The sequence below is a fragment of the Nomascus leucogenys genome, chromosome 14 (genome assembly GCF_006542625.1).
Source record: "Nomascus leucogenys isolate Asia chromosome 14, Asia_NLE_v1, whole genome shotgun sequence".
Lineage (NCBI taxonomy): Eukaryota > Metazoa > Chordata > Mammalia > Primates > Hylobatidae > Nomascus > Nomascus leucogenys.
The window spans coordinates 41,121,912-41,148,609 of NC_044394.1; the positions used below are offsets into that span (position 1 = coordinate 41,121,912).

General features: G+C 40.4%; 1 protein-coding gene across 2 annotated transcripts in view; it reads right to left on the reverse strand.

Moving 5' to 3' along the window:
• Positions 1-26,698, reverse strand: part of ULK2 (unc-51 like autophagy activating kinase 2) — a 105,728-nt gene that overhangs the window by 34,056 nt on the left and 44,974 nt on the right. For both annotated transcript variants that reach the window (XR_004033273.1, XM_030827287.1), the window contains exons 11-15: positions 23,203-23,250; positions 22,310-22,398; positions 13,360-13,531; positions 6,994-7,054; positions 1,290-1,427 (exon numbers count right to left, since the gene is read on the reverse strand). Coding sequence is in view for 1 of the 2 variants with exons in the window: in XM_030827287.1 (XP_030683147.1) it covers positions 1,290-1,427; positions 6,994-7,054; positions 13,360-13,531; positions 22,310-22,398; positions 23,203-23,250 (508 nt within the window). In the remaining variant the exon portion in view is untranslated. The remainder of the gene's footprint in view (positions 1-1,289; positions 1,428-6,993; positions 7,055-13,359; positions 13,532-22,309; positions 22,399-23,202; positions 23,251-26,698) is intronic.

Below are 26,698 nucleotides of genomic sequence, written 5' to 3' on the forward strand. Positions count from 1 at the left end.
CAGGCAAAGGTACCAATAACTTTATCCATCTTTGCTTTTTGTACTATCAGTGCATGTATCAATATAATGAAAAAAACAAATAACGTCTAATTTTTATTACGAAAATAGTTTTGACCTCATGGACCCTCTGAAGGGATCCACAGACTAAACTTTGAGAACTACTGCACGATATACTGTTAATCACTTTACTTTTTTCATTTTATAGTATAACTTGGAAATCTTTCTATCTTGGCACAGAGGGAACTCCTTCACTCTTTGTGGAATGGAAGGTGTGTAATATTCCATTATCAGAGATGGATCATAATAAATTAGTTCATTACTGGTGGCCACTTGGCTTATTTTTCATCCTTTGGTATCGTAACAGTTAACAACTTTGTGTAAATGCAATTTCATACACAGGAGAGGCCTGTATATGTAGAGTATATCCATGACATACATATATGTAGAATTAGTTACCAGAAGTCAAAGTGCTATTTCCTCCCTCCACTCTATCGAGTTCTCTGAGATTTAGGTCTCTCTGAGGGTACTGTGGGGCACAGTGATTCTCCTTATGTCAGAATCCCTGATTATATGCATACTTACATCTGCCATGCTAAATCAAGTACCATTCTTCTATCCCCTTCTGTTTTCCAGAAATTTACTGAACTCTCTCTCTCACTGAATAGAATAAGAATAATCTATGCTTGGCCAGGCGTGGTTGGCTCATGCCTGTAATCCCAGCACTTTGGGAGGCTGAGACGGGAGGATCGCTTGAAGCCAGGAGTTCAAGACCAGCCTGGTCAATGTAGTGAGACCCCGTCTCTAAAGCACAAAAAAAAAAAGGAAAAGAAAAAGAAAAAAAAAGAATAATCTATTCTTATTTCACTTGTTTTTGTGGACTTGTACCTTTGTTCTTCCTTTAATATGATCTTAGTAAGGTCTCAGGATGGGGGAAAAGTAAACAATATGTAAATAATCTGCTACAACTGGTGGGATTTCATTTTTTAATAAGTTCTTCCTCAATTCTTAAAAGTATACTTTTTAAGTATATGTATCTATACACATGTATACTTAACATATATAAATACATACACAAATATATACATATCATACTATATTATCAAGCTAAGCTTAAATATCATTTAAATTGATCAATTATAAAACTTTATTATTCAATTTTGTGCATTTCCATTATACACACATGTAAGAGACTAACTATGCCACAGAAAGTAACATATCTTCCAATAGCAATAAGATTTTTTTTAAAGGAGAAGAAAAAGAATTAAGCAAGAAAAAAGCTACTAACTTACCTTGGAGAACCATGTACATTTGTGCCTGAGCTGGCAGTAGATGTAAGATTCTGCTCTATGCGCTGATAATTCCTTATTTGAGTAGGAACTGGAATTGGTGCTGTTTCGCTGTGAGGTGACACAGTAGGCTGACACTGCCTGCAATCATAGTTTATTGAAAAAGGAAAGAAACAGTGGTAGGACTGTTTTTCTTTCATTTGACCCATTAGTTATATTTAGAGAAAATTCCAGAAAGAGCCAAATGGTCACTCCACTACCTTAATAAGAAATGATCTTGTTAAAAAAATATATAAAGCCAAAAAAATCACATTTATTATCTAAAAAACTCCTGGCATTCATATGCCTATTGAGCACTAAGAATTATAATAACCTGGAAAAAAGTTCCTTTACAACAACAGGAAAAGTCCACAGGTCAGCAAAACTGTTTCATCCACTCACATTCTGCTATTCATTACTATGTGAGAGAAAAAATATCCAGGAAAATATGCTGGATAAAAGAACAGGAAGTTCAACAACAAAGATGACTGGAATGTTTGCAAAAGTCATGAATGCTGTAAGCATTCCCAAAGAGCTCTGAGTTTATGAAGGAGAACACCTTGCACAAACTCTCAAAGCATGCAACTCATCTGACGTCCACATTTTATAGTGTCAGTATTTGGTTTCTTTTAATAGCCTCTTTCCTCACTTTTCATAAGTTCAGAAATAGAATGTCCTTATATCACTTTCAATTCACTTTACAACATATCTTAAAACATATCAGAGATAACACTGAGCCCTAAGAGAGATGATTTATTTCAAAGTAAAAAGAAATATAAAACACTTTTGTAGTGGAGATGTTAGCTGCTTTCCCAATATCCATTCAGCCTTTATGTCTTACTAAAAAATAACTTAAATTTTATTAGTGGCAATAATATGCCCAATTAATTGCAGCATATCCCAGACTCCCTTGCAGCCAAGGATAACCATATGTCTTTCTTGGTCAGTGAGATATAAGCAGAAGTATTCTACTCATTCTTCCTGCTCAAAATGTGAGCATACTTGCTGGAGCTTCGGCAGATACCTTTGAACCACAAAAAAAAGGCCAAAAGACCTGAAGACACGTAACCTCCTTGAGCCACAGAAACCAAGGAAACAACTGTTTATCGTGACTTTTCTTCATGTGAGAAAACCTTTAAGTGTTCAACCACGCTATAGTTAGGACCCTGTGGTTTACAGCCAAGTGGAATTCCTAATGATACACCATTTAGTGTGCTTCTATGAGTTCTCTATATACATTTTTATTTAGGTATTTCCATTTAGTATCTTTAAATACAATAATGAATGTTTTTAATATCTACACATCGGATTCTTCAGTTTATCTACATCCTAAAAACAAACAAACAAAAATCCCAAAAACACAAACCCTCTACTACCACTTAAAACAGCTTAACAGTACTTCACTAATCAGCTCTGGTGTCTGCAAGCCAGTGCACTCACAGGTCTGACAACTCAAGTTCCTTAACAACAGAATAACCAACACAGTCATCAATTAGCAGAATGTGAATGAATAAATGCCATTTTTTTTATTGTTTCAATTTAGTAAGTAAACAGAGTTTTTGAAGCATTCATTCCCTGCTAAAGTACATCAGGGAATTTTTTTTTAAATACACATTATCAAGCTCTAAAATTTTTCCTGTACTGGGTAATCTCTGAAGGGAAGAAGCTAAATAAAGGTACCCAAAGAAGTAAACTTAGCAACCTCATAATTCTAAGCGCCTCTCTCAGGTAATCTCAGCTGCCTTCTCTAACACCTCTGGTTCCTCCCCCTACCAGCATGAGGACATGAACAGCCATGGACGGTGTTCTGCAAACGTTATCTCAGATAGTCTCTGGACAGGACCTGCAAGCAGACTTGCTCAGAGTCTAGAAAGTCTTCCCTGGACAAATTCCAGATCTCCAGCTAGCTAAGACAACTGCAGCCATTTTCCTGTAAAACTTAATATTAACACCAATATTTAACCATCACTCAACTCCCTGAGTCCAAGGTAAGGAGAGGGAAAGTCTATGTATGTCCTGAGTCTCCAGCCTATCTTCCTCACCTTCACTAGGGCCTACAATTCACAACATTCTCTGTGTGGACCGTCATCTTGGACCCATATGAAATACTTGAAAGATGAGGCAGCCTGGCCACACAGTAGCACAATCACATGTTACTCTATCTACTTGTGCTGACAGGAAAGCACAAATGCAAATGGACAAATAAAGACTAGGTGATAGTATGACAACTTCTTCAAATTCACAATCTGCACACCAGGAGATCCCCAGTTGCCTCTTTGTTTTAGAAGACTCCATGAGTAAATCCTAAAAGGCTGACAAGTAATCAGGAAAGCAAGGGTTCAGCTGGAAGTAATGCCAAGGGACAGAGGGAAAGAAGAAGGAAGGATCTGTGCATAAGAGCTCCTGTGAAACGCAATCTAGCAGACTAATGCTAAGCCACAGTTGTGAGCTCATGCTCATGAGGCTGGGTAAGCGATGGGGAGCCAAGTGGAGATAACCTGCTCATCACCCAGGGACCCAAGCAGCATCAGAGAAGGGCCTAGTCTGGCACACAGGCACACAGCTTGCAAGGTTCTAGTGAGAAAGGGGTTACTGCATGTAAAGGGAAGCAATCAGAAAGGTAGAAATCCACTCAGATGGTGCACTCTAATGCACCATGGGCTGTATATGCAGCTGACCTCCATCAATGCCTGGCAACAACCAGTCTTAGAATTCTGATATCCTAACTTCCATGCCTGTGCCTATTTTTTGTCTGGATGCACAAGGAATAGATATTATATTCCCTACATGTACTGAAAACTGCCATGTAGCTAACGAAGGCACTATTACTAAGAAGTGCTGCTTTAGAGAAAAATGCATATTCACTGGTAAAGGAAAGTTCAAGAATTAGACCATAGGAAGAGAAGCCAAAAAGGAGCCAAAGACGACTCAAGAAGAAAAAAAGGCAGCACATCAAAAGAAGTGAAAATTTGGCAATATACAATTCCCATATTTGAATTCCCATATCCTCAAAGAAAGGAAAGAAACAAGATTGTACAAGATTTGCTTATCCCCATGGCTCCCAAACTGTGCACTGAGGGCCCCTAAGGTACCAGTGCTACTCAAGGGGTGCCTTAGAGTACATCAAATTGTTTAAGGTTTGGGAGGCCGAAGCAGGTGGATCACGAGGTCAGGAGTTCGAGACCAGCCTGACCAACATGGCGAAAACCGTCTCTACTAAAAATACAAAAAATTAGCCAGGCGTGGTGGTGGGTACCTGTAATCCCAGCTATCCTGGAGGCTGAGGCAGGAGAATTGCTTGAACCTGGGGGGCGGAGGCTGCAGTGAGCCGAAATTGCACCATTGCACTCCAGCCTGGGCAACAAGAGCGAAACTCCATCTCAAAAAAAAAAAAAAAAAAAAAAAAAAAGATACTCTTGCATATACAGTGAAATGATCTTAGACAAGAATGCTAAGACCACACAACGGGACAGGGACAGTCTCTTCAGCAAATGGTGCTGGGAAAACCGGATATCCACATGCAAAAGAGTAAAGTTGGAATCTTATCATACACCATACACAAAAATTAACTCAAAGGGGATTAAAGGCCTGAACATTACACCCAAAACTATAAAACTCCTAGACAAAAACATAGAGGGAAAACTTAATGACATAGGAGTAGGCAATGATTTCTTGAATATGATGCCAAAAGCACAGGCAACAAAACAAAAAATAGACAAATATGACCTCCTCCAACTTAAAAAATTTTCATGTATCAAAGGACACAAAGAGTCAAAAAACAACCAACAGAATGGGAAGAAATATTTGCAAACCATACCTGACAAGAGGCTAATATTGAAAATATATAGAGAACTCTTACAACCCAACAACAAAAACCCAAATAACTCAATTTAAAAATGGGCAAAGATCTTGACTGGAGATTTCTCCAAAGATGATATACAAATGGCTAAGTATAAGAAAAGATGCTCAACATCACTAATCATTAGAGAAGTGCAAATCAAAATCACAATGAGGTATCACCTCACGCTCATTAATTAGGATGACTACTATCAAAAAAATAGAAAATAACAAATGCTGGTGAGAATGCGGAGAAACTGGAACCCCTGTGCACTGTTGGTGGGACTGTAAAACAGCACAACTGCTATGGAAAATTTAGCCAATTCCTGAAAAAATTAAACACAAAATTACCATATGATCCAGCAGTCTCACTTCTCGGTACATATCCAAAGGTACTGAAAGCAGGATCTTAAGGAGATATTTACACACTCGTGTTCATAACAGCATGCACAATAGCCAAGAGGTTGAAGCAACCCCAAATATTCACCAATGGATGAATGGATAAACAAAATGTAGCATATACATACCATGGAATATAATTCAACTGTAAAAAGGGAAGAAGCCTGTCACACGCCACAACATGGATGAACCTTACAGTCATTACGCTAAGTGAAATAAGCCAAGTCACAAAAAAGGCAAATGCTATATGATTTCACTTACATGAGGTATCTAAAGTAGTCAAATTCATGGAAACAGACAGCAGAATGTGGTTATTATCAGGGCCTTGAGGGGAAGGGGAAACGGGGAGGTAATGTTTAAAGAGTATAGAGTTTCAGATTTGCAAAATGAGAAAGTCCTAGAAATTGGTTGCATAACAATGTGAACATATTTAACACTAATGAACTATAAACATTAAAATGGCTGAAATAGTAGATTTTACTTGTTTTTTAATCACAATTAAAATTTCAGGCCGGGCGCAGCGGCTCACACCTGTAATCCCAGCACTTTGGGAGGCCAAGGCAGGCGGATCACCTGAGGTCAGGAGTTTGAGACCAGCCTGGCCAACATGGTGAAACCCCATCTCTACTAAAGATACAAAAAATTAGCTGGGCACGGTGGTGCGTACCTGTAATCCCATCTACTCAGGAGGCTGAGGCAGGAGAATCACTTGAACCCGCGAGGCAAAGGCTGCATTGAGCCGACATCACGCCACTGCACTCCAGCCTGGGTGACAGGACAAGACTCGGTCTCAAAAAAAAAAAAAAAAAAAAAATTAGCCGGGTATGGTGGCACATGCCTGTAATCCCAGCTACTTGGGAGGCTGAGACAGGAGAATGGCTTGAACCCAGGAGGCAGAGGTTGCAGTGAGCCAACATCCCACCAATGCACTCCAGCCTGGGCCACAGAGCAAGACTCCATCTCAAAGAAAAAAATAACTAAATAAAATTTCAAGAAAAGAAATACTGAGGCCGGGCACGGTGGCTCATGCCTATAATCCCAGCACTCTGGGAGGCCAAGGTGGGCAGATCATGAGGTCAGGAGATCGAGACCATCCCAGCTAACACAGTGAAACCTTGTCTCTATTAAAAATACAAAAAATTAGCCAGGCGTGATGGCAGGCGCCTATAGTCACAGCTACTCGGGAGGCTGAGGCAGGAGAATGGTGTGAACCCGGAGGTGGAGCCTGCAGTGAGCCGAGATCGCACCACTGCACTCCAGTCTGGGTGACAGAGCCAGACTCCATCTCAAAAAAAAAAAAAAAAAAAAAAAAAAAAAAACAGAAATAATGGACTGTAAAGCAAAATAGATCTTAAATCAAGAACACTAAGTTCTATAACCTTACTCACAAAAATATAAAAAAATTTTAGTAAGATAATGTAAATATACATACCCTCCACACACCAAGAACTCATTTGAAGCACGTCTGCCAGCAGTCCCCATTGGCATATCATCTAAAGGAGAGAAAAGTACCATCAGTTCCTGTTATACCATCTGCTTAAAAAAACACAAATTTGTTCCAACATAATTATTAGGATTTCATGCACAATGCAAAATTACCATTGGCTTATGTTATGATTTCATCTATAAGAAATAATAGATGACGTCAGAAAATTACGCCTAGCTGAAGACATAGGCTGCAACTCTTTGGATGCCCACTTCTATAAGCAAATTTGAGGTCTTCCTCAAAATAAAATGCCATATTTATTGCAGTGTTTACATATTTCTTCCCCATTAAATATGCAAAAACTGTGCTGTTTTTATCGGGTTCCTTTTTCTGTGTCAATGACAAAAGTTCTGAGAGTTGTGCCCTTTAATACCACTTGCACATAACTTTATTGCAAAATTTTGCAAAGAACATGTATATAACATAATAGAAGAAATGACCATATAACAAAGTCTAGTTCCATAAAATGTCGGATTACCCCATCCTCCTGCGTAACACTCTCTCAGGTCTTGCATGGGTTGTTGAACAAGATGTCATGGAAGAAGGCCAGGTGTGGTAGCTCATGCCTGGAATCCCATCACTTAGGGAGGCAGAGGTGGGAGAATAGCTTGAGCCCAGGAGTTTGAGACCTGCCTGGGCAACACAGCAAGATCCCATTCTCAAAACAAAAAACATAGTAATGGCAGGTAGCAATAAGCATTATAAAGGAAAATAAATCAGAGTAAGGGAACAAACAGTAGCAGGGCAAAGGGGAGTCCATTTTTATTTAAGGACAATGAATACATGTCTATAGGAGAATTGAGAAAACAGGGAGAAGAGGCAGGGATAAAAGCTAGATTTCACTAAGTGTACTTTCTTTTGTAGCTTTGAGTTTGAAACCATACATAATTTTCAAACGAAATTAAATCAAAAGAAAGTAAAATCCCTAAAAATCAAAAGTAAAGGAACCTAATCATGTATCAACCTGATACTTAATCATGAGAGGGAAATTATTTCAAGTAACTTTTTTTTTTAATTTATGTATTTTTGAGACAGAGTCTCACTCTGTCGCCCAGGCTAAAGTGCAGCAGCATGATCTCGGCTCACTGCAACCTCTGCCTCCAAGGTTCAAGCAATTCTCCTGCCTCAGCCTCCCAAGTAGCTGGGATTACAGGTGTGTGCCACCACACCCACCTAATTTTCGTATTTTTAGTAGAGACGGGGTTTCCCCATGTTGGCCAGGCTGGTCTCGAACTCCTGAGCTCAAGTGATCTGCCCACCTCGGCCTCCCAAAGTGCTGAGATTACAGACATGAGCCACTGAACCCGGCCTCAAGTAACTTTGAAACTCAGTAATTTGACTGCATATACGCAACGGGATTATCCTAAGGACAAAAAAGATTCAGAAAAGATCTTAAATGGCTTTCAATGACCACATTTAAAAAAATTTTAAGTCAGATAGGACCAATAAATAATCATATTTTAAGTAATAGTCATAGAGTTCTTTTGATACCATATTGTAATTTTGAAACTATAGAGGCAACGGGACAGAAAAGAGAAGAGCCTAAACTCACAAGGACAAAAAGAACAGAAAAGTTCACAGCCACCAAAATTTGGAAGGTATAAAGTTGATGGATAAGTAGTATTTGACTTAGTTGACCCAAGAAGATAGAACCTTAGCCAGCTGAAAAGCCCAGAAGTAAACCAATTTACATCACAGAACTCCAAAATGCTGAGTAATCAGCAGTACCAGATACCTTTCAGAGTAGCACTGAAGGTAGGACTAAAAGCAGGATTGATTGAAAGTCTATTTAGAAGCAGTTAGAATATAGTTCATCATAGTGTATCATATTCAGGATTTTTGGTAAGTGAATAGATTACAGCTGCTCATGGAAGGAGGGGTGAGTAACTATGTAAGTTGATGAATATATTGATTTATTTCACTGTAGTAACCATTTTACTATACACAGATGCCCCTCAACCTAAGATGGTGTCACTTCTGAATAAACCCATTGTAGTCTGAAATTGTCCTGGGTCAAAATGCATTTAATACACCCAACCTACCGAACATCATGGCTAAGCCCAGCTACCTTAAACATACTCAGAATACTTACACTGGCCTACAATTGGGCACACAAAGCCTATTTTATAAAGTGTTGAGTATCTCCAGCATCAGCTGTTTACTCTGGTGACCGCAGGCTGACTAGGAGCTGCAGCTAGCTGCTGCCACCCAGCATCACAAGACAGTTCTGTACCGCATATTGCTAACACAGAAAAAGATCAAAATTCAAAATTTGAGGGATGGTTTCTACTGAATGCATATCATTTTCCCACCATCATAAAGTCAAAAAATTGTAAGCCAGTGACCATTTGTATATCTCATAATATCATGTTGCATACCTTAAATATACATAATACAACATATTTTTATATAGAATTCTTTTTAAAAGTAGCAGTTAGAATTTTATATCCTTTCCCCAACCTTATGCAGGTGGGCAATGCCCATCTCCCACTATAGCAAAAAACTGTACATTCATCCTTGGGACAGAGTAAAACAGAGGGTCTCTGAATTGCAGAACAGCAGGAAAAATTAAAAGCAAGGGTACTTAATACACTGATAAAAGAGATTAGTGGAAAAGAGTTATTAAATGAAATTTTACACTGACTATTGAGAACTCCATACTTCTTCCCCCATTTTGCTACTCCAGATAGTATCGGGTTTATACTCTTTAGGCAAAAGATTGGATGAGTCTTTTGGGGGATCTGAGTAGCCCTCCAAAAGGGAAATAGTCCCAAGAATTGCCCCCACCATATCATTCATCAAAGAGGCTTGCTTGCTGTCAATGAGACGCTCCCACGTAAAGAGCTCTCAAACAACTTTCAAATTCTCCATCCTCAAAGAGCATACAATAATATACTGCACATTGAAATAAGAACAATACTCAGAGAAAAAGAACTTCTGAAAATTTAAAACATGAGAGCATAAAAGAAAAACTCACTAAAAGGGTAAAAAGAAACATTAATGAAATTAAATTAGAGCAATAAGACAAAAAGATGGAAAATCAGACCAAAAAAAGATAAAAATCAGCAGGGCACTCAGGTACTTGTTATGTATTACTTTTAAACTGTATAGCTGTTTTAAACATCCTGTATGTATGATACATTTCACAATAGCACATTTTTAATCGTTAAAAAGAAGGGCATGATCAACTGTAACAAATGTGGATGTATCAGGACAATGAGGACTGAGAACCGACACCTAGGATTTGACAGCAGGAAGATCTTGACAGGAGCAGTTTTGAAACATTTACACCAGCACATACAAGAAAAAAGATAACTAGAATAAAACAAAAGATGTGAATGCTCTTTATATACAAAAGTATAAAAATGTATCAAAACACATTAAAGAAACCTAAATAAGTGGAGAAATACGCATTCATAATTAGGTAACTTAATATTGTCAAGAACCTGCCTGTCCTTGAATAAGTCATACTATATAGTCAATGCAATTCCCATCAAAATCCCAAAATGGTTTTCATAAACTTATTGAGCTGAAATTAAACTGTATGTGGGGGGAAAGGGCCAAGAATAGCCAGAGTGATTCTGAAGAATACTGAAATGCTCTCTGCCCCTCCTTCCCTCCCTGACCACACACACATACTGACACACACAAATTTAAAAATCATTATAATACAGACAAAAAAAGAAACCCCATCCTGTATTTCAAGCTGACATGACAAACGTGACACTGCATATCAGTGGAGAAAAGACAAATATTTAATAAATAGGACAACTGACTGATCTCTACCTTGCTCCATCTACAAAAATGAATTACAGGTAAAATTATATGTGGAAAACAAAATCTTTAGAAGAAAATATAGAACACCATTATAACACTAGGGCAGCATGACAAAGAATATTAGTACAAGTTGTTTGTACCAATATATTGTAAAGTTGTAGATATCTAAGTTTTTAGTTAGAAGAAATTCTGGGACATGTACACAAGAATGTCTGTTATTATATACATATATATATATATATTTCTTTTCTTTTTTTTGAGACAGGGTCTTGCTCTGTTGCCCAGGCTGGAGTGCAGCGGCACAGTCATGGCTCACTGCAGCCTCAAACTCCCAAGCTGAGACTACAGGCATGAACCACCACACCCAGCTAATTTTTCTATTTTTGGTAAAGGTGGGGTCTCGCCATGATGCCCTGGGTGGTCTTGAACTTAGGGGTTCGTGCGATCCTCCCACTTCAGCCCCCAGAGAAGCTCTGACTACAGGTGTGTACCACCATGTCTGGCTAACTTTTTAGTTTCTGTAGAGAAAGAATCTCACTATGTTGCCCAAACTGGTTTCAAATTTCTGGGTACAAGCAATCCTTCCTCCTCAGCCTCCCAAACTACTGAGATTACAGGTTGTGAACCACAATGCCTGGCTCATTACATTTTGGATAGTGAAAAGGTAGAAGTAACCCAACTATAAATCAGTAGGGAAATGGATAAACTGTGTTTTAGTTATATTATACAATTCAGGTGTTAGAATGAATTTCGAATTTTAGAACATTCACATTATACTGAGCATTCCAAATGCAAAAATCTAAAATCTGAAATGCTTCAATGAGCATTTCCATTGAGCATCATGCTGGCACTCTAAAATTAGTTTCAGATTTGGGGGCATTTCAGATTTTCTAATTTGGCAGGCTCAACCTGTAACTATAAAAACACAAAAACCCTATGTTAAGTATGGATACAATTATACGCAGAAATATGAAATCTACAGGAAGAATATACCTCTAGCAAGAACAGAAAGAGAAAAGGCACTTTAGCTTTACTTACAGCATTTTTTGTTTGTTTGTTTGTTTGTTTTTTGAGACGGAGTCACTCTCTGTTGCCCAGGCTGGAGTACAATGGCACAATCTCAGCTCACTGCAACCTCCCCCTCCCAGGGACCCCAGTGCTCCTGGAGGGGGTTCAAGCGATTCTCCAGCCTCAGCCTCCTGAGTAGCTGGGGTTACAGGTGTGCGCCACCACACCTGGCTAATTTTTGTATTTTTAGTAGAGACGGGGTTTCACCATGTTGGTCAGGCTGGTCTCAAACTCCTGATCTCATGATCCGCCCACCTTGGCCTCCCAAAGTGGTGGGATTACAGGCGTGAGCCACTGCGCCCGGCAACTTAGAGCATTTTATATATTTTTAAAAGACATCTAAGACAAATATGGCAAAATATTGACCTATATAAAAGTAACACAGCCTAGTGGGTACCTTGAGTATCTGCTCTATTATTTTGTTTAAAATGTTTCATGATTTTAAAAGTTTGACTTACTTTTGGTAAGGAAATAAAACCACTTGACGAGTTAATGGGTGCAGCACACCAACATAGCACATGTATACATATGTAACAAACCTGCACGTTGTGCACATGTACCCTAAAACTTAAAGCATAATAATAATAAAATTAAAAAAAATAAAAAAGAAAAAAAGAAATAAAACCACTGTACTAGATGACTTTTAAAGGTAACTCTCAGTTCTCATAATGCTGGTTATAAACTGCCATGGCACTGCTGCTGTGGTCCATGTTTTCCCTTCCGCACCCAGCTAATACTTAATTACATTCAGTCTAGGGATTATGGTCTTCACAACAACTAGCACAGTGCCTAGAATGAGCATCTACTAAATAAGTACTAGACGAACAACTAAAAAGACCTGATACAAACTGCTGCACACAATTAGCACTTGATACTATTCAATTATTACAGTAATCAAATCTCTAGCTTTTCTGATACTATTCCTTCATGATCAAACCATGGTTCCTTCTTTTTAATAGTTTTACCTAATCTTTTTTGTAGGTTTTCTGGTACCCTTCACTATTCCAAAGTACATTGGCTCTATTTAGTCACTTGGATTCTAGTTCCTTTATGAAAATTCTTCCCAAATATTTATGAAGCTCATTCCTTAACTTATATAAGTATTTTCTGAAGGACGTTCAGATTGTTTATAACACTCTTTTGACTCAGGTTTTTTCCCCAAATGAGTTGTTCCCTTCTTTCCTTAGTTTCACTCACTCTGCTGGTTTCTCTATTTCTTTCTGTTTGGATACAAACAGAATTTGAGATCATTTCCTATAAAGTTTTCATGTACCTTCAGAATCCAAAATTATTGTTTAATAGAAGATGATTGAGTAAATTTTAAAAAGGTAGGAATATAATTCTGAGAATTCAAACAATTAATAAAATGCTCATTTGAAAAGGTGCCCTACACAAGAAAGTGTAATATACGGGTGCTAGTTTAGTAGATTAAGAAATACAATGTGTACAAGTAGAAAAGATTCTCACATGAGTGGTCTGACGAGATGTTGTGTGGCACCAAAACAAAGTCATCCGTGTCACAAGAAGAGTTCTTGCTACTAGTACTGGCAGAATCTTTGGAAACTTGTAGATAGTTGGGAGGACCCAATGGTGGGGAAGATAAGTTTTCTTCCTGAATATGCTGCATATCTGGAAGGGACTAAAATTAACAACATAAAATTAAAACTGGCCTAACAATCAAATGCAAGTCAGAATAGTGACTAGACTAAGGAATTTTTTTTTTCCCACAAAAGTGGGCATAAAGTCCAATTCCATCTAAGGTTTCAAAAAATCTCTTTAGAAAAGCTTTCCTTTAGAAAACCTTTCTTTTAAAAGTGTTTGCATAAAGACTTCTAAAAACGTTTTCCAAAAATGATACTTAAAAATATATCATATCACTTATCCACATGTACTTGCTGTCCTCTCCTGAAGTTTTTGAGAAAGTGAATTGGCCACACGCGGTGGCTCACGCCTGTAATCCCAGCACTTTGGGAGGCTGAGGTGGGCGGATCATGAGGTCAGGAGATCGAGACCATCCTTGCTAACATGGTGAAACCCCGCCTCTACTAAAAATACAAAAAATTAGCCGGGCATGGTGGCGGGCGCCTGTAGTCCCAGCAACTTGGGAGGCTGAGGCAGGAGAATGGTGTGAACCCAGGAGGCAGAGCTTGCAGTGAGCTGAGATTGTGCCACTGCACTCCAGCCTGGCTGACAGAGCAAGACTCTGTCTCAAAAAAAAAAAAAAAGAAAAGAAAGAGTGAATTTTTATCATCACAACATCCCCCAGTTCTAGCTCATGGCCTAACAAAGCAGATAGTTGATAACTCTCCACTTAATGACTAAACACAAAATGTCCAGAGACTTTAAATTAATGACATCTTACACACACACAAGTTTTAAATATATAATGAAGAAAAATTACAAGCAGGAAACCAAGAGACCACATTATGTAAAAAAAAAAATAGACAAATCAGGAAGGGTGCCTGCACCTAAGACCAGAAACGTATTTATAGACTTGGAAAACCTTACAGGTATCCTTGTGTTCCTCTTGTTTTTGTTTTATCAGGGGTAGTAGTTGATTTGTTAGTAGGAGATAGGATAGGAAGGGAAGAAAAGCATGTAAATATATTTAAACAAATACTTAAGAGCTAACTAGCTACGTATCTTTTGTCGTTTATCTAGTTCAAGGACCCTAGTTGACAACTCATTGAATATCTTGATTATTACAATGGTTTCCTACAACAATGAACTTCATAGCTTATTGTGTTAAGCCCCTATTAACCTGTTTCGTCTTTGCCTTTATTTAAGGAAAGGAAAAATACTGTATTATGCTCTTTAAACCCAAGCCTTAAATACCTGGTTCACTGCTGCTGCTCCTTTGAACGTCACTGTGCCATGGTATCGGTCACTGATACCACTAATTTTCACGTGTGTGACATGCACTTGTCACAATCTCTCCTTATCACTTCTTGAAGAGACTTTGTATCACAAGGTAATGAAGGGAAGGGAAGATGGAAGAACTAGCACTACTAAGCCTCAACCATGCACTAGGCACTGTTAAGAGCTTTACAGCGGGGCGCAAATTACGGCTCACACCTATAATTCCAGCACTTTGGGCCTGTAATTCCAGCACTTTGAGAGGCTGAGGCGGGCAGATCACAAGGTCAGGAGATCGAGACCATCCTGGCTAACATGGTGAAACCCCGTCTCTACTAAAAATACAAAAAATTAGCCAGGGGCGATGGCGGGCGCCTGTAGTCCCAGCTACTCTGGAGGCTGAGGCAGGAGAATGGCGTGAACCTGGGAGGCGGAGCTTGCAGTGAGCTGAGATCGCACCACTGCACTCCAGCCTGGGTGACAGAGCAAGACTCCGTCTCAAAAAAAAAAAACAAACAAAAAAAAGAGCTTTCCATGTTATCTAACTTTAGCCCATTCACATATAAATAAACAAAGTTCAGACAGGTAATTTGCCCTAGATCACACAATTAAAAAGTAGTCCAGCTGAGATGTGATTCCAATTATCTAACTCCACAATATCTTTCCAGTGGTTTAGGCAGGAACTTTCCCAGTTTCTTCTCCTGCTATTTACAAAATTACCTGCATCCACAATCACCCTGGTTATTCTTTCTCGTAATAGTGGAAGAGATGCTTCTCTTCCATGGGAGCTCCTCTCTCCACCTGTGCTCTGCATTCCATGCTCCTCTATGTCCCCAGTGGCCTAGAACAACTCCCCTCAGCTCCTGACATTCTCATCCTCTCCCTTTATTATGGCATTTTTTCCCTCTGTAGATAACCATGTTTAACTTTCTCACATCTCAAATCCCTACAACCCTTTCGAATTATCATCTCTTCTTCACTTCTTTTCTTCTTTTTTTTCTTTCTTTTTTTTTTTTTTGAGACGGAGTCTCACTGTGTCACCCATGCTGGAGTACAGTGGCATGATCTTGGCTCACTGCAACCTCTGCTACCCAGGTTCAAGCGATTCTCCTGCCTCAGACTCTTGAGTAGCTGGGATTACAGGCGTCTGCCACCATGCCTAGCTAATTTTTGTAGTTTTAGTAGAGACGGGGTTTCACCATCTTGGCCAGGCTGGCCTTGAACTCCTGACCTCATGATCCACCCGCCTCAGCCTCTCAAAGTGCTGGGATTACAGGCGTGAGCCTATAAACAACATATCTTGAAATTATCATCTTCACTGACTCAAATTTGTCACATCCTATATATCCCTTAATTCAACATAACCCACTCTGTCTTCAACCCTTGAATAAAAATGCCTTCACTAAGATTATCAACAATTTCTATTGTCAAGTCCAACAAGTATTTCCCATACTCCTTAACGTACTTGAACTTTCTGCTCCATCTGTACTGTGGACCATTCTTCTCAACACTCTGCCCCTTCATTCAGTGACCCTGCAATCTCTTGTTTTTCCTCCTACTTCTTGGGGACTCCTTCTGAGTCTCTTTTGTGAGTACATACTTCTCATTTGCCCCTCAAAAAGGAGGAGGAGAAGAGTATTGAGTTCCCCATGAGCCACCCTGGGCTCTTCACGCTTCACTTGTTGTACTTACCCAAGTGACCATGCTCACTGTCCCTTCTACCTTTAACTACCACTCACAGAATGATGGTTCCCACTTTTTGATCTTCAGCCAAGATTCTCTCTGACGAGCTCTAGATCCCTTTGTTCACTTGCCTATACAACACATCCATGCCTGTACGTTAACTCATCACCGTTACATTCCAAAGCACTGCTCTCCAAGTTCCCTCAGAGTGACCTTGCCAGCCGGCCATTGTCACCAGCAAGGTCTCACTCTTCTTCAGGTCCTAAGTTCAAGCAATCTTCAAGATCTGTGTGCTCTTTGCCTTTCTCTTACCTGGCTCTTCTCCTTTCCTACTGCCGCCTTAGTTCAGGCTTCATTCTCAAAACAGTAATGATGACAATGACAATAATGATGATAAAATAAAAGGTGCAAGGGTCTCAACGTGTCCTCTCTCTTCTAGTGGAGACCTCTGTATTTCCTCTCTCACTCCAACCTAGTCCTCCACCCTGCTTTTGGGAGAATCTAGCTAAAAAACACAGTGGATCATATCACTCACTCTAAAATCATTCCAATGGCTCACTGCAACTTTTTTTTTTTTGAGATGGAGTCTCGCTCTATCACTGATCTCAGCTCACCGCAACCTCCGCCTCCCAGGTTCAAGCGATTCTCCTGCTGCAGCCTCCCGAGTAGCTGGAACTACAGGCACGCACCACCACGCCCAGTTAATTTTTGTATTTTTAGTAGAAATGGGGTTTCACCATGTTGGCCAGGATGGTCTCAGTCTCTTGACCTCGTGATCCACCCGCCTAGGCTCCCAAAGTGCTGGGATTACAGGCATGAGCCACTGTGCCCAGCCTGGCTCACTACAACTTTTAAGAATGCAGCTGAAATTCCTTTGCTTGACCTCCAAATACTGTCAGGCCTCTGTCTACCTCTCTAGCTTTCTTTTCCCTTCACCCATCACCAATGCTCTCTACATCCACAAAACTGAACTACTGAGTGCAGCCTTGTTCTTTCTGCAATGATGGAAAAGCCCTATATTTGAGCTATCCACCATAGGAGCTACCAGCTAGCTAAGGCTACTAAGCACTTGAAATGTGGCTGGTGTGAGTAAGAAAGTGAATTTTAAAATTCACTTAATTTTAACAAATTTAAATGTAAATGGTCATGGAGAGCTAGAGAGTTCCTTCAGTGGCTCACGCTTCTGTGACTTTATGTATGGAAATTCTTCTGCTTACAATATCATTCTTTCACTAATTCTTGCAATCTTTCTTCAAAACTCAGCTCAAACAATCCCCTCTTTTTAGTAGCCTTCCTAAATGCTTAGTCTAATTTTGATGTTCCCCAATCACATTCCCATAGGCAATGAAGATACATATACATAGGCTTCTGGCAATGACTGAGTTACCTACCTCTTCTCCATACAATTAAATTAAAACTTCCTTAATGTCAGGGACCTGGTCATCTCATTCATTAGTATAAACCAGAACATCACACAAAGTAGGTATTCAATAAATGTTATAAAATGAATAAATAGGCCAGGCGAGGAGGCTCACACCTATAATCCTGGCATTTTGGGAGGCCAAAGCAGGCGGATAACCTGAGGTCAGGAGTTCGAGACCAGCCTCGCCAACATGGCGAAACCCCATCTCTACTAAAAATACAAAAATTACCCGGAAGCGGTGGCATATGCCTGTAATCCCAGCTACTTGGGAGGCTGAGGCAGGAGAATCACTTGAACCCAGGAGGCAGAGGTTGCAGTGAGCCGAGATCACACCACTGCACTCCAGCCTGGGTGACAGAGTGAGAGTCTCAAAAAAATAACTAAATAAATAAATATTCAAGATTTACCATCTAAATAGCATTTAATCTCTAGTCAGTATCATAATTAAAAGAGTGATTTGGAGTTTTTTTATTGTTTGTAATTTTTTGTTGGGGGGGGGGCCTAGAATTTTTCTGGAATAAAATAGCAGCTAGATACTTACATGAGAATGTAAAAACGACAACGTTATATCACATGCCTGTGCATCTCAAGCCTCTGTATGAGTCTACACCAGTCCCAGAAAGAAAGAAAGGGAAGCATGTATGAAATCATCTTATTTTTGACAGATGATGTTAAATGTAAGGTCTATCAAACCATCCCATTTTCTAATCCCACTAACTGGAAACTATATACAAATGTTCGTACTTTCCTTTTTTCCCCTGCTTTCCACTTTATTTCCATTTTTTCTAAAGGCTTCCTAAAATGGTGTTTATTGGTTAGTTGGTTGGTTGGTTTTTGAGACAGTGTCTCTCTGTATCCAGGGTGAAGTGCAGTGGAGCAATCATAGCTCACTGTAACCTCGAAGTCAGGGGCTCAAGCACCCAGCTAATTTTTAATTTTTTTGTAGAGACGGGATTTCACCATGTTGCCCAAGCTGGTCTCAAACTCCTGGGCTCAAGCAATCCTCCCACCTTGGCCTTCCAAAGTGCTGGGATTACAGGCGTGAGCAAGCACACCCAGCTGACCTTATCTTTTTTTTTCTTTTTTTTTTGAGACAAAGTCACAAAGTCTTGCTCTGCGGTGGCACAATCTCAGCTCACTGCCATCTCCACCTCCTAGGTTCAAGCGATTCCCCCACCTCAGCCTCCCAAGTAGCTGAGATTACAGGCACACGCCACCACACCCGGCTAATTTTTGTATTTTTAGTAGAGTCGAGTTTTCGTCATGTTGGCCAGGCAGGTCTCAAACTCCTGATCTCAAGCGATCCACCCACCTTGGCCTCCCAAGGTGCTGGATTAAAGGCGTGAGCCACTGAGCCCGGCCCAACCTTACTTTTTAAAGAACTCTAATGAATAAGACATAAAAAGGATATGTTTATGCCAGTGACTTGTTTTTTTTTTTTTTTTGAGTTGGAGTCTTGCTCTGTTACCCAGGCTGGAGTGCAGTGGCGTGATCTTGGCTCACTGCAGCCTCTGCCTCGTGGGTTCAAGTGATTCTACCGCCTCAGCCTCCTGAGTATCTGGGATTACAGGTGCACGCCGCCATGCCCGGCTAATTTTTCTTATTTGAAAAAACACCAAGACAGGGTTTTGGCATGTTGGCCAGGCTTGTCTCAAACTCCTGACTTCAAGTGGTCCACCCGCCTCAGACTTCCAAAGTGCTGGGATTACAGGCGTGAACCACCACCGGCCATTTTACTGTTTTTTGTTTGCTTTGTGTTTTTTTTATTGAGATGGAGTCGCGCTCTGTCGCCCAGGCTGGAGTGCAGTTACGTGATCTTGGCTCACTGCAACCTCCGCCTGCAAGGTTCAAGCGATTCTCCTGCCTCAGCCTCCCGAGTAGGTGGGAGTACAGGCACGTGCCACCATGCCTGGCTAATTTTTTGTATTTTCAGTAGAGATGGGGTTTCACCGTGTTAGACAGGACGGTCTTGACCTCCTGGTCTCGTGATCTGGCCACCTCAGCCTCCCAAAGTGTTGGGATTACAGGCATGAGTCACCACACCCAGCCAGGTTTTTTTTTTTTAATAGAAGCAGGTTCTTACTATGTTGCCCAGCCTGGCCTTGAACTCCTGGGATCAAGCAATCCTCTCATTTCAGCCTCCCTTACAGCTGAGTCTACAGTCCTGCCCAGGCACACCTGGCTATTTGTTGTTTTTTTTTTTTTTTTTTTGATAGAGATGGGTGGTCTTGATATGTTGCCCACGCTGGTCTTAAACTCCTGGGATCAAACAATATTCCTGCCTCAGAAAAAACAGGTTTGTCCACCAGAGTTTCCAACATCTAAAAATGCCTTTCTCTTTCTCCTGCCTCTCTTCACTCCTCCAGTTACTTCTACATTCAGCTACTCCTTGGCAGCCCTAGCCTGGCTCCTATTTGTTCCCCTCTTTCAACCAACAAAAACCCCAAAATGCTCTCTCCAGTCAAAGAAAATTTCCAGTTCAACGTCCTCCCTGCTGGCCTCTCTCATCCCTCAGTCACACTATCATCCCACAGGCTCCTTTATGTTTGCTCTCCCAAAATTAGATTCTTCCCTGTGTTCTTTTCTCTAGCACAAGCTTTGCTTTTCATATTACATTGTGTCAAATATATGGTTCATAATAATAGCCACAATTTATTGAGACTTTGCCATGGCTAGGCACTTCCCACATCTTACTACCAGGACCCTGCAAGCAAAGGTTAATCAAGCCTATGGTCCAGATGAGGACACCATGGCCCACCTCTCTAACTGACCAGCCGAAAGTCACTGAGTGGGCTAGCAGCAGGGCTAGGACTGGTGCCAGTGTGTCTGGCTCTTAATTTTTTTAGTTCACGAGAACATAAGTCTTATTAACATAATCTGCTTTATCTATTTGATATGAATTTGCAGGGCTCTGTAAGAAAGGTCTGCTGCCAGTTTTGAGACTTGTCGCTTTGCAACAGGCTACATCTGCATCTGCTTTACCTAAGAGTTGCCACCTCCTGCGTTATATACTATGTGTCAGACCCTGCATGCAATAAGTGCTTACACTCACTTATCCCTGAAGAACCCTACGAGGTAGGTAAATTACACTCACTTGACATACAAAAAAAAGGTGTCCTAGTTAATATGACAGGTAAGGTACATGGAGGCTGCAAGCCCCATCCACTTAAACCTCTGAGTTGCCTCACTTTTATGGCTCCCCTACCTTTCTGCCAGCGGCATTCAAGAAATTGATGTCTGGGGCCGGGTGCCATGGCTCACACTTTGGGAGGTCAAGGCGGGCAGATCACTTGAGTTCAGGAGTTTGAGACCAGCCTGGCCAACATAGTGAAACCCCGTCTCTACAAAAGACACAAAAAATTAGCTGGGTGTGGTGGTGTGCACCTATAGACCCAGCTACTTGGGAGGCTGAGGCTGGAGAATCGCTTAAACCCAGGCGGCGGAGGTTGTAGTGAGCCAAGATGGCGCCACTACACTCCAGTCTGGGCGACTGAGCAAGATTCCATCTCAAAAAAACAAACAAAAAACAAAAAACAAAGGCCTAAGAGGAGAGTGGAGTAGGAAGAAGTGACTAGAGTGACCAGAAGGCCTCAGGATTAGGAAGAAGTACTGAGATGGGAGGGAACACAGCCATGAAGAAAATGGCTTGGGAGCTTCAGGGAAAGGAAAAGGTTTAGTAGAAGCCACCTTAAAGCGCCAGAAATCATGATTAAAAGAATCTAAGTCAGTGAAATCTGGCTCAGAGGTGACTCCTCCCTCAGTGGAAATTCCACATACAAAAAAAATTCAAGCGGCCGGGCGCAGTGGCTCACGCTTGTAATCCCAGCACTTTGGGAGGCCGAGGTGGGCAGATCACGAAGTCAGGAGATCGAGACCACAGTGAAATCCTGTCTCTACTAAAAATACAAAAAAATTAGCCGGGCGTGGTGGCGGGCGCCTGTAGTCCCAGCTACTCGGAGAGGCTGAGGCAGGAGAATGGCGTGAACCCGGGAGGCGGAGCTTGCAGTGAGCCGAGATCGGGCCACTGCACTCCAGCCTGGGTGACAGAGCAAGACTCCGTCTCAAAAAAAAAAAAAAAAATCCAAGCTCATGTCTACAGCATTCAGATAAAATAAATACTTACTGCCTATCCACCTGTAATGGGTACTCTTGGCTTGCAAGTATCATCACCAAAACACCATAGGGTATAAAAAGGTGATAGTACTATACTCACTGTTCAGAGGAAAATGGCCCAGAGAGGTGACATTTCTTTCTAGAGCTTACACAGTAACATATGGACAGAGGTCCGAATGCAGGTCCATTTGACCCAACTATCATGTTCTTTCTCCCAAACCTCAGCTGCATTAGTAAACATTACACATAAAAAGAATATCCACAGTGTATGTGCATGCTCCATTTGAGAACAGATGTAACAGCACTAACTCTGAAATTATTTTTAATAAAACTATAACTTACTGGTGGAGAAGCAAAACGGCAAGATGGAGAGCTGCCACAGGAGCTTCCAGAGACAGAACCAGAATACACGGGCACTGGAACTGGGCAAGCTAGGGGAAGAAACACAAAAGAGCTACATCATTTTGTAGTGCAGTCACATGACCTGTATAACAGAAACACTTGCCAAAACTACTACACACACCTTTGTGTTTCCCCAAAATCTGCATTTACCTATTTATTAGCACATCTGCTGATGAAACTAAAAGTGCAGCAATTACTAAAACTATTCCAACTTCGTTTCAGAAGGAAAAATAGAACAGTTATTAAATAAACACAATCGTAGGTATCTAAGAAAATCAGGCCAGGTGCAGAGGCTCACTCCTATAATCCCAACACTTTGGGAGGCTGAGGCGGGAGGATCACTTGAGGTCAGGAATTTGAGACCAGCCTGACCAACATGGTGAAACCTCTTCTCTACTAAAAATACAAAAATTAGCCAGGTGTGGTGGTGCCCGCCTGTAATCCCAGCTACTTGGGAGGCTGAGGCAGGAGAATCACTTGAAACCAGGAAGCAGAGGTTGCACCACTGCACTCCAGCCTGAGTGACAGAGCAAGACTCCGTTTGCGTGGTGGCACATGCCTGTAATCCCAGCTACTCCAGAGGCTGAGGCAGGAGAATGGCTTGAACCCGGGAGGCAGAGGTTGTTGTGAGCTGAGATCGCGCCACTGCACTCCAGCCTGGGCAACAAAAGTGAAACTCCGTCTCAAAAAATAAATAAATAAATTAATTAATTAATTAATTCAATGAAATTTTAAGAGTCACAATAAAAGATTAATTTTGTAGTAAAAATCGTTAATTTTTCCTAAAGCTTGCATTCATTCTTTAAGTGAAAATACAAAAAATGGATACTCACATTTTTTTACTGGAACTTGTTCAAGAAAAGGATGGCTAAAAAATGCTTCTGTAACAAGAAATGAGAATGCAACCTTTAAAGAGACATTGACTAAAATATCAACCAGGTTATTTTTTCTCAATGTATTCAACATAATGTCTTTGAGATCAGAATTTAACTTCTTTATATAGGCTCCATTTCCTTTAAATGTAAAAGCGTATTTTTTATAAATCCTCTATAACTATTTTTAAAATCATATAAAATAATGAATCAATAACAAATTTTAAATAATTATGAATTCTCAAAACATCTATCACCAGCACAACATACTCTGATGCTACTTACACAGATATGTTCTCTAACATATGCCACTCTCTAGTGGACAGCCCCACTGGAGAACTGTGATCACCAGGCCCTTGTTAAGCACCCATGTGAACTACAGCTGTTAAATTGTCCTAAGAGGAAACTGAGGCAGCTGATTTATACAACAAACTATCCTTCGCCCCTAGAAGTATTCCTGATGCTGATTTCACATTAAAAAGAGAAAAAACTGGCCGGGTGTGGTGGCTCACGCCTGTAGCCCAGCACTTTGGGAGGCTGAGGCAGGCAGATCACCTAAGGTCAGGAGATTGAGACCATCTTAGCTAACACGGTGAAACCCAGTCTCTACTAAAAATACAAAAAATTAGCTGGGCATGGTGGTGGCCGCCTGTAGTCCCAGCTACTCGGGAGGCTGGGGCAGGAGAATGGTGTGAACCCAGGAAGCAGAGCTTGCAGTGAGCCGAGATCGTGCCACTGCACTCCAGCCTGGGCGACAGAGCGAGACTCCATCTCAAAAAAAAAACAAAAACAAAAAAAAGAAACTATAAAAACAATACATTCAATAATTTTAAAACCATTATCCTTAATAGTTGTTTTACTATTGACCATAATTCTCGTGCTTCAGAGCAACTCTCAGCTTAACTTCTCCCTAATAGGTATAAATATTTCCAACTACATGAACTTAATTTTAGTCCAACTTTACAAAACGTTAAGAAAATAGGTATTCAAACCATTTCATCTTTTCCCCGACATGGAAACAATTATAGCTATCCTCTACTGAGTATTCAACATTCACTAAGACAATGAACTGGGTGCTTCACAAACCTTATCTGAGGAAGTATGTTCTCCTATCATGGGTAAGAAAATTAAAAGCACACGAAGGCCATGTTTCTTGTCCAATATCAAAGAGGTACTAAGGTGAGGGACTAGAATTCAAATTCCAGTCCATCTTACTTAAATACCAATGTGGATTTCCATATTATACTATACATTAGCAAACCAAAATCCTGGAGTATATTTCCACAAATCTCTGTTAGTATTACAACTATTACTACAGGAAAAGTCGAACACTTTTTTCCCTAAAAACTACAAGATCAGGGTTAATTTGCTAAGTATTGCGGTGGGGGGAGGGACCAATGAGGAGTTAATGGGTGCAGCACACCAACATGGCACATGGATACATATGTAACAAACCTGCACATTGTGCACATGTACCCTAAAACTTAAAGTATAATAATAATAATTTAAAAACAAAAAGGAAAAAAAAATTTGCTAAGTATTTTCATTAAACATGTCTTAATGATTTCTCTGGTCTGACATTTTCAAGTATTGCTGTTTTTACCTAAGATAAGAATTAGGTTGGACCGGGCGTGGTGGCTCACGCCTATAATCCCAGCACTTTGGGAGGCAGAGGTGGGCGGATCACCTGAGGTCGGGAGTTTCAGACCAGCCTGACCAACATGGAGAAACCCCATCTCTACTAGAAATACAAAATGATCAGGCATACTGGCACATGCCTGTAATCCCAGCTACTCAGGAGGCTGAGGCAGGGGAATCGCTTGAACCCGGGAGGTGGAGGTTGCGGTGAGCCGAGAACCTGTCATTGAGCTCCAGCCTAGGCAAGGGCGAAACTCTGTCTCAAAAAAAAAAGGCAACTTCCAAAAACTCTAAGATAAACTGATGAGACCCACACAGTTACAGAATCAAACTTTCAAAAGACAGAGAGAGTCTTGGAAACAGCAAGAGAGAAGCAACTTGTAATATACAGGGATCCTTAATAAGAATATCAGCCAATTTCCCATCAGAAATCTTGAGGCCAGAAGGCAGTGGGATATTATCTAAAGTGCTGAAAGAAAAAAAAAGTTAACTGAGAATTCTATATTCCACAAAACTGTCCTTCAAAACTCAGGAAGAAATTAAGATATTCCCAGAAAAACAAAAGCTGAGGGAATTCATTACCACAAGACCTCCCCTATAAGAAATGCTAAAGAGAGTACTTCAGGTTGAAATGAAAAGAGCTAGACAGTAAAAAGCCACATGAAGACATAAAGATCTCCGGAAAAGATAAATGCACTGGCAATTTAAAATCCAATAGTACTGTAATTTTAGTTTGTAACTTCACTTTTTCACTTGCTACAGAGTTTAAAAGACAAATGCATTAAAATTACTATAAAGATATAATTTGTGATATCAACATAAAGGGGGGATAGAGCAATACAGAAGTAGAGTTTTTGTATGCAACTAAAGTTAATATGAATTCAATAACTTTAGATGTTATATGTAATCCCCAGGTAACCACAAGGAAAAATATACACAAAAGGAAATGAGAAGAGAATCAAAACACATTACTATAAAAATCAAACAACACAAAAGAGAGCAGTAATGGGAGAAACGTGGGACAAAAAAGCTGTAAGACATAAAAATAGTGAAATGGTGAAAATCTTTCCTCATCAGTAATTACTTTAAATGTAAATAGATCTCCTTAGGCAGAGACTGGCAAAGTAGATTAAAAGGAAATAATCCAGCTATAATCTGTAAACAGAACAGAGTCCCTTTAGGCCATGTGAGGTGGCTCACGCCTCTAATCCCAGGCGGATCTCTTAGGAATTCAAGACCAGCCTGGGCAACACAGTGAAACCAAAAATACAAAAAAATTAGCTAGGCATGGTGCTGCACATCTGTGGTCCCAGCTGAAGTGAGAGGATCGCCTGAACTCGGGACACGGAAGTTGCAGTGAGCTGAGATTGTGCCACTGCACTCCAGCCTGGGTGAAAGTGTAAGACTACATCTCAAAAAAAAAAAAAAAAAAAAGAAAAAAAGAGACTTACTTTAAATCTAAAGACACAAATATATTGAAAGCAAAATGACGGAAAAAGCTATTCCAGACAAATACTAAGCAAAAGAGAAGGGCAAAGTTGACTATCAGACAAAATAGAATTTGAATTGAAAACTGTTATAAAAGACGGAAAGTACATTAAATAAGGCCAAGTACAGTGGCTTAAGCCTGTAATCCTAGCACTTTGGGAGGCCCGAGGTGGGTGGATCGTTTGAGCTCAAGAGTTCCAGATCAGCCTGGAAAAAATGGTGAAACCCTGTCTCCACAAAAAATACAAAAATTAGCCAGGTGTGGTAGCTTTGTACCTGTAGTCCCAGCTACTTGGGGGGCAGAGTGAGAGGATCACTTGAGCCCAGGAGG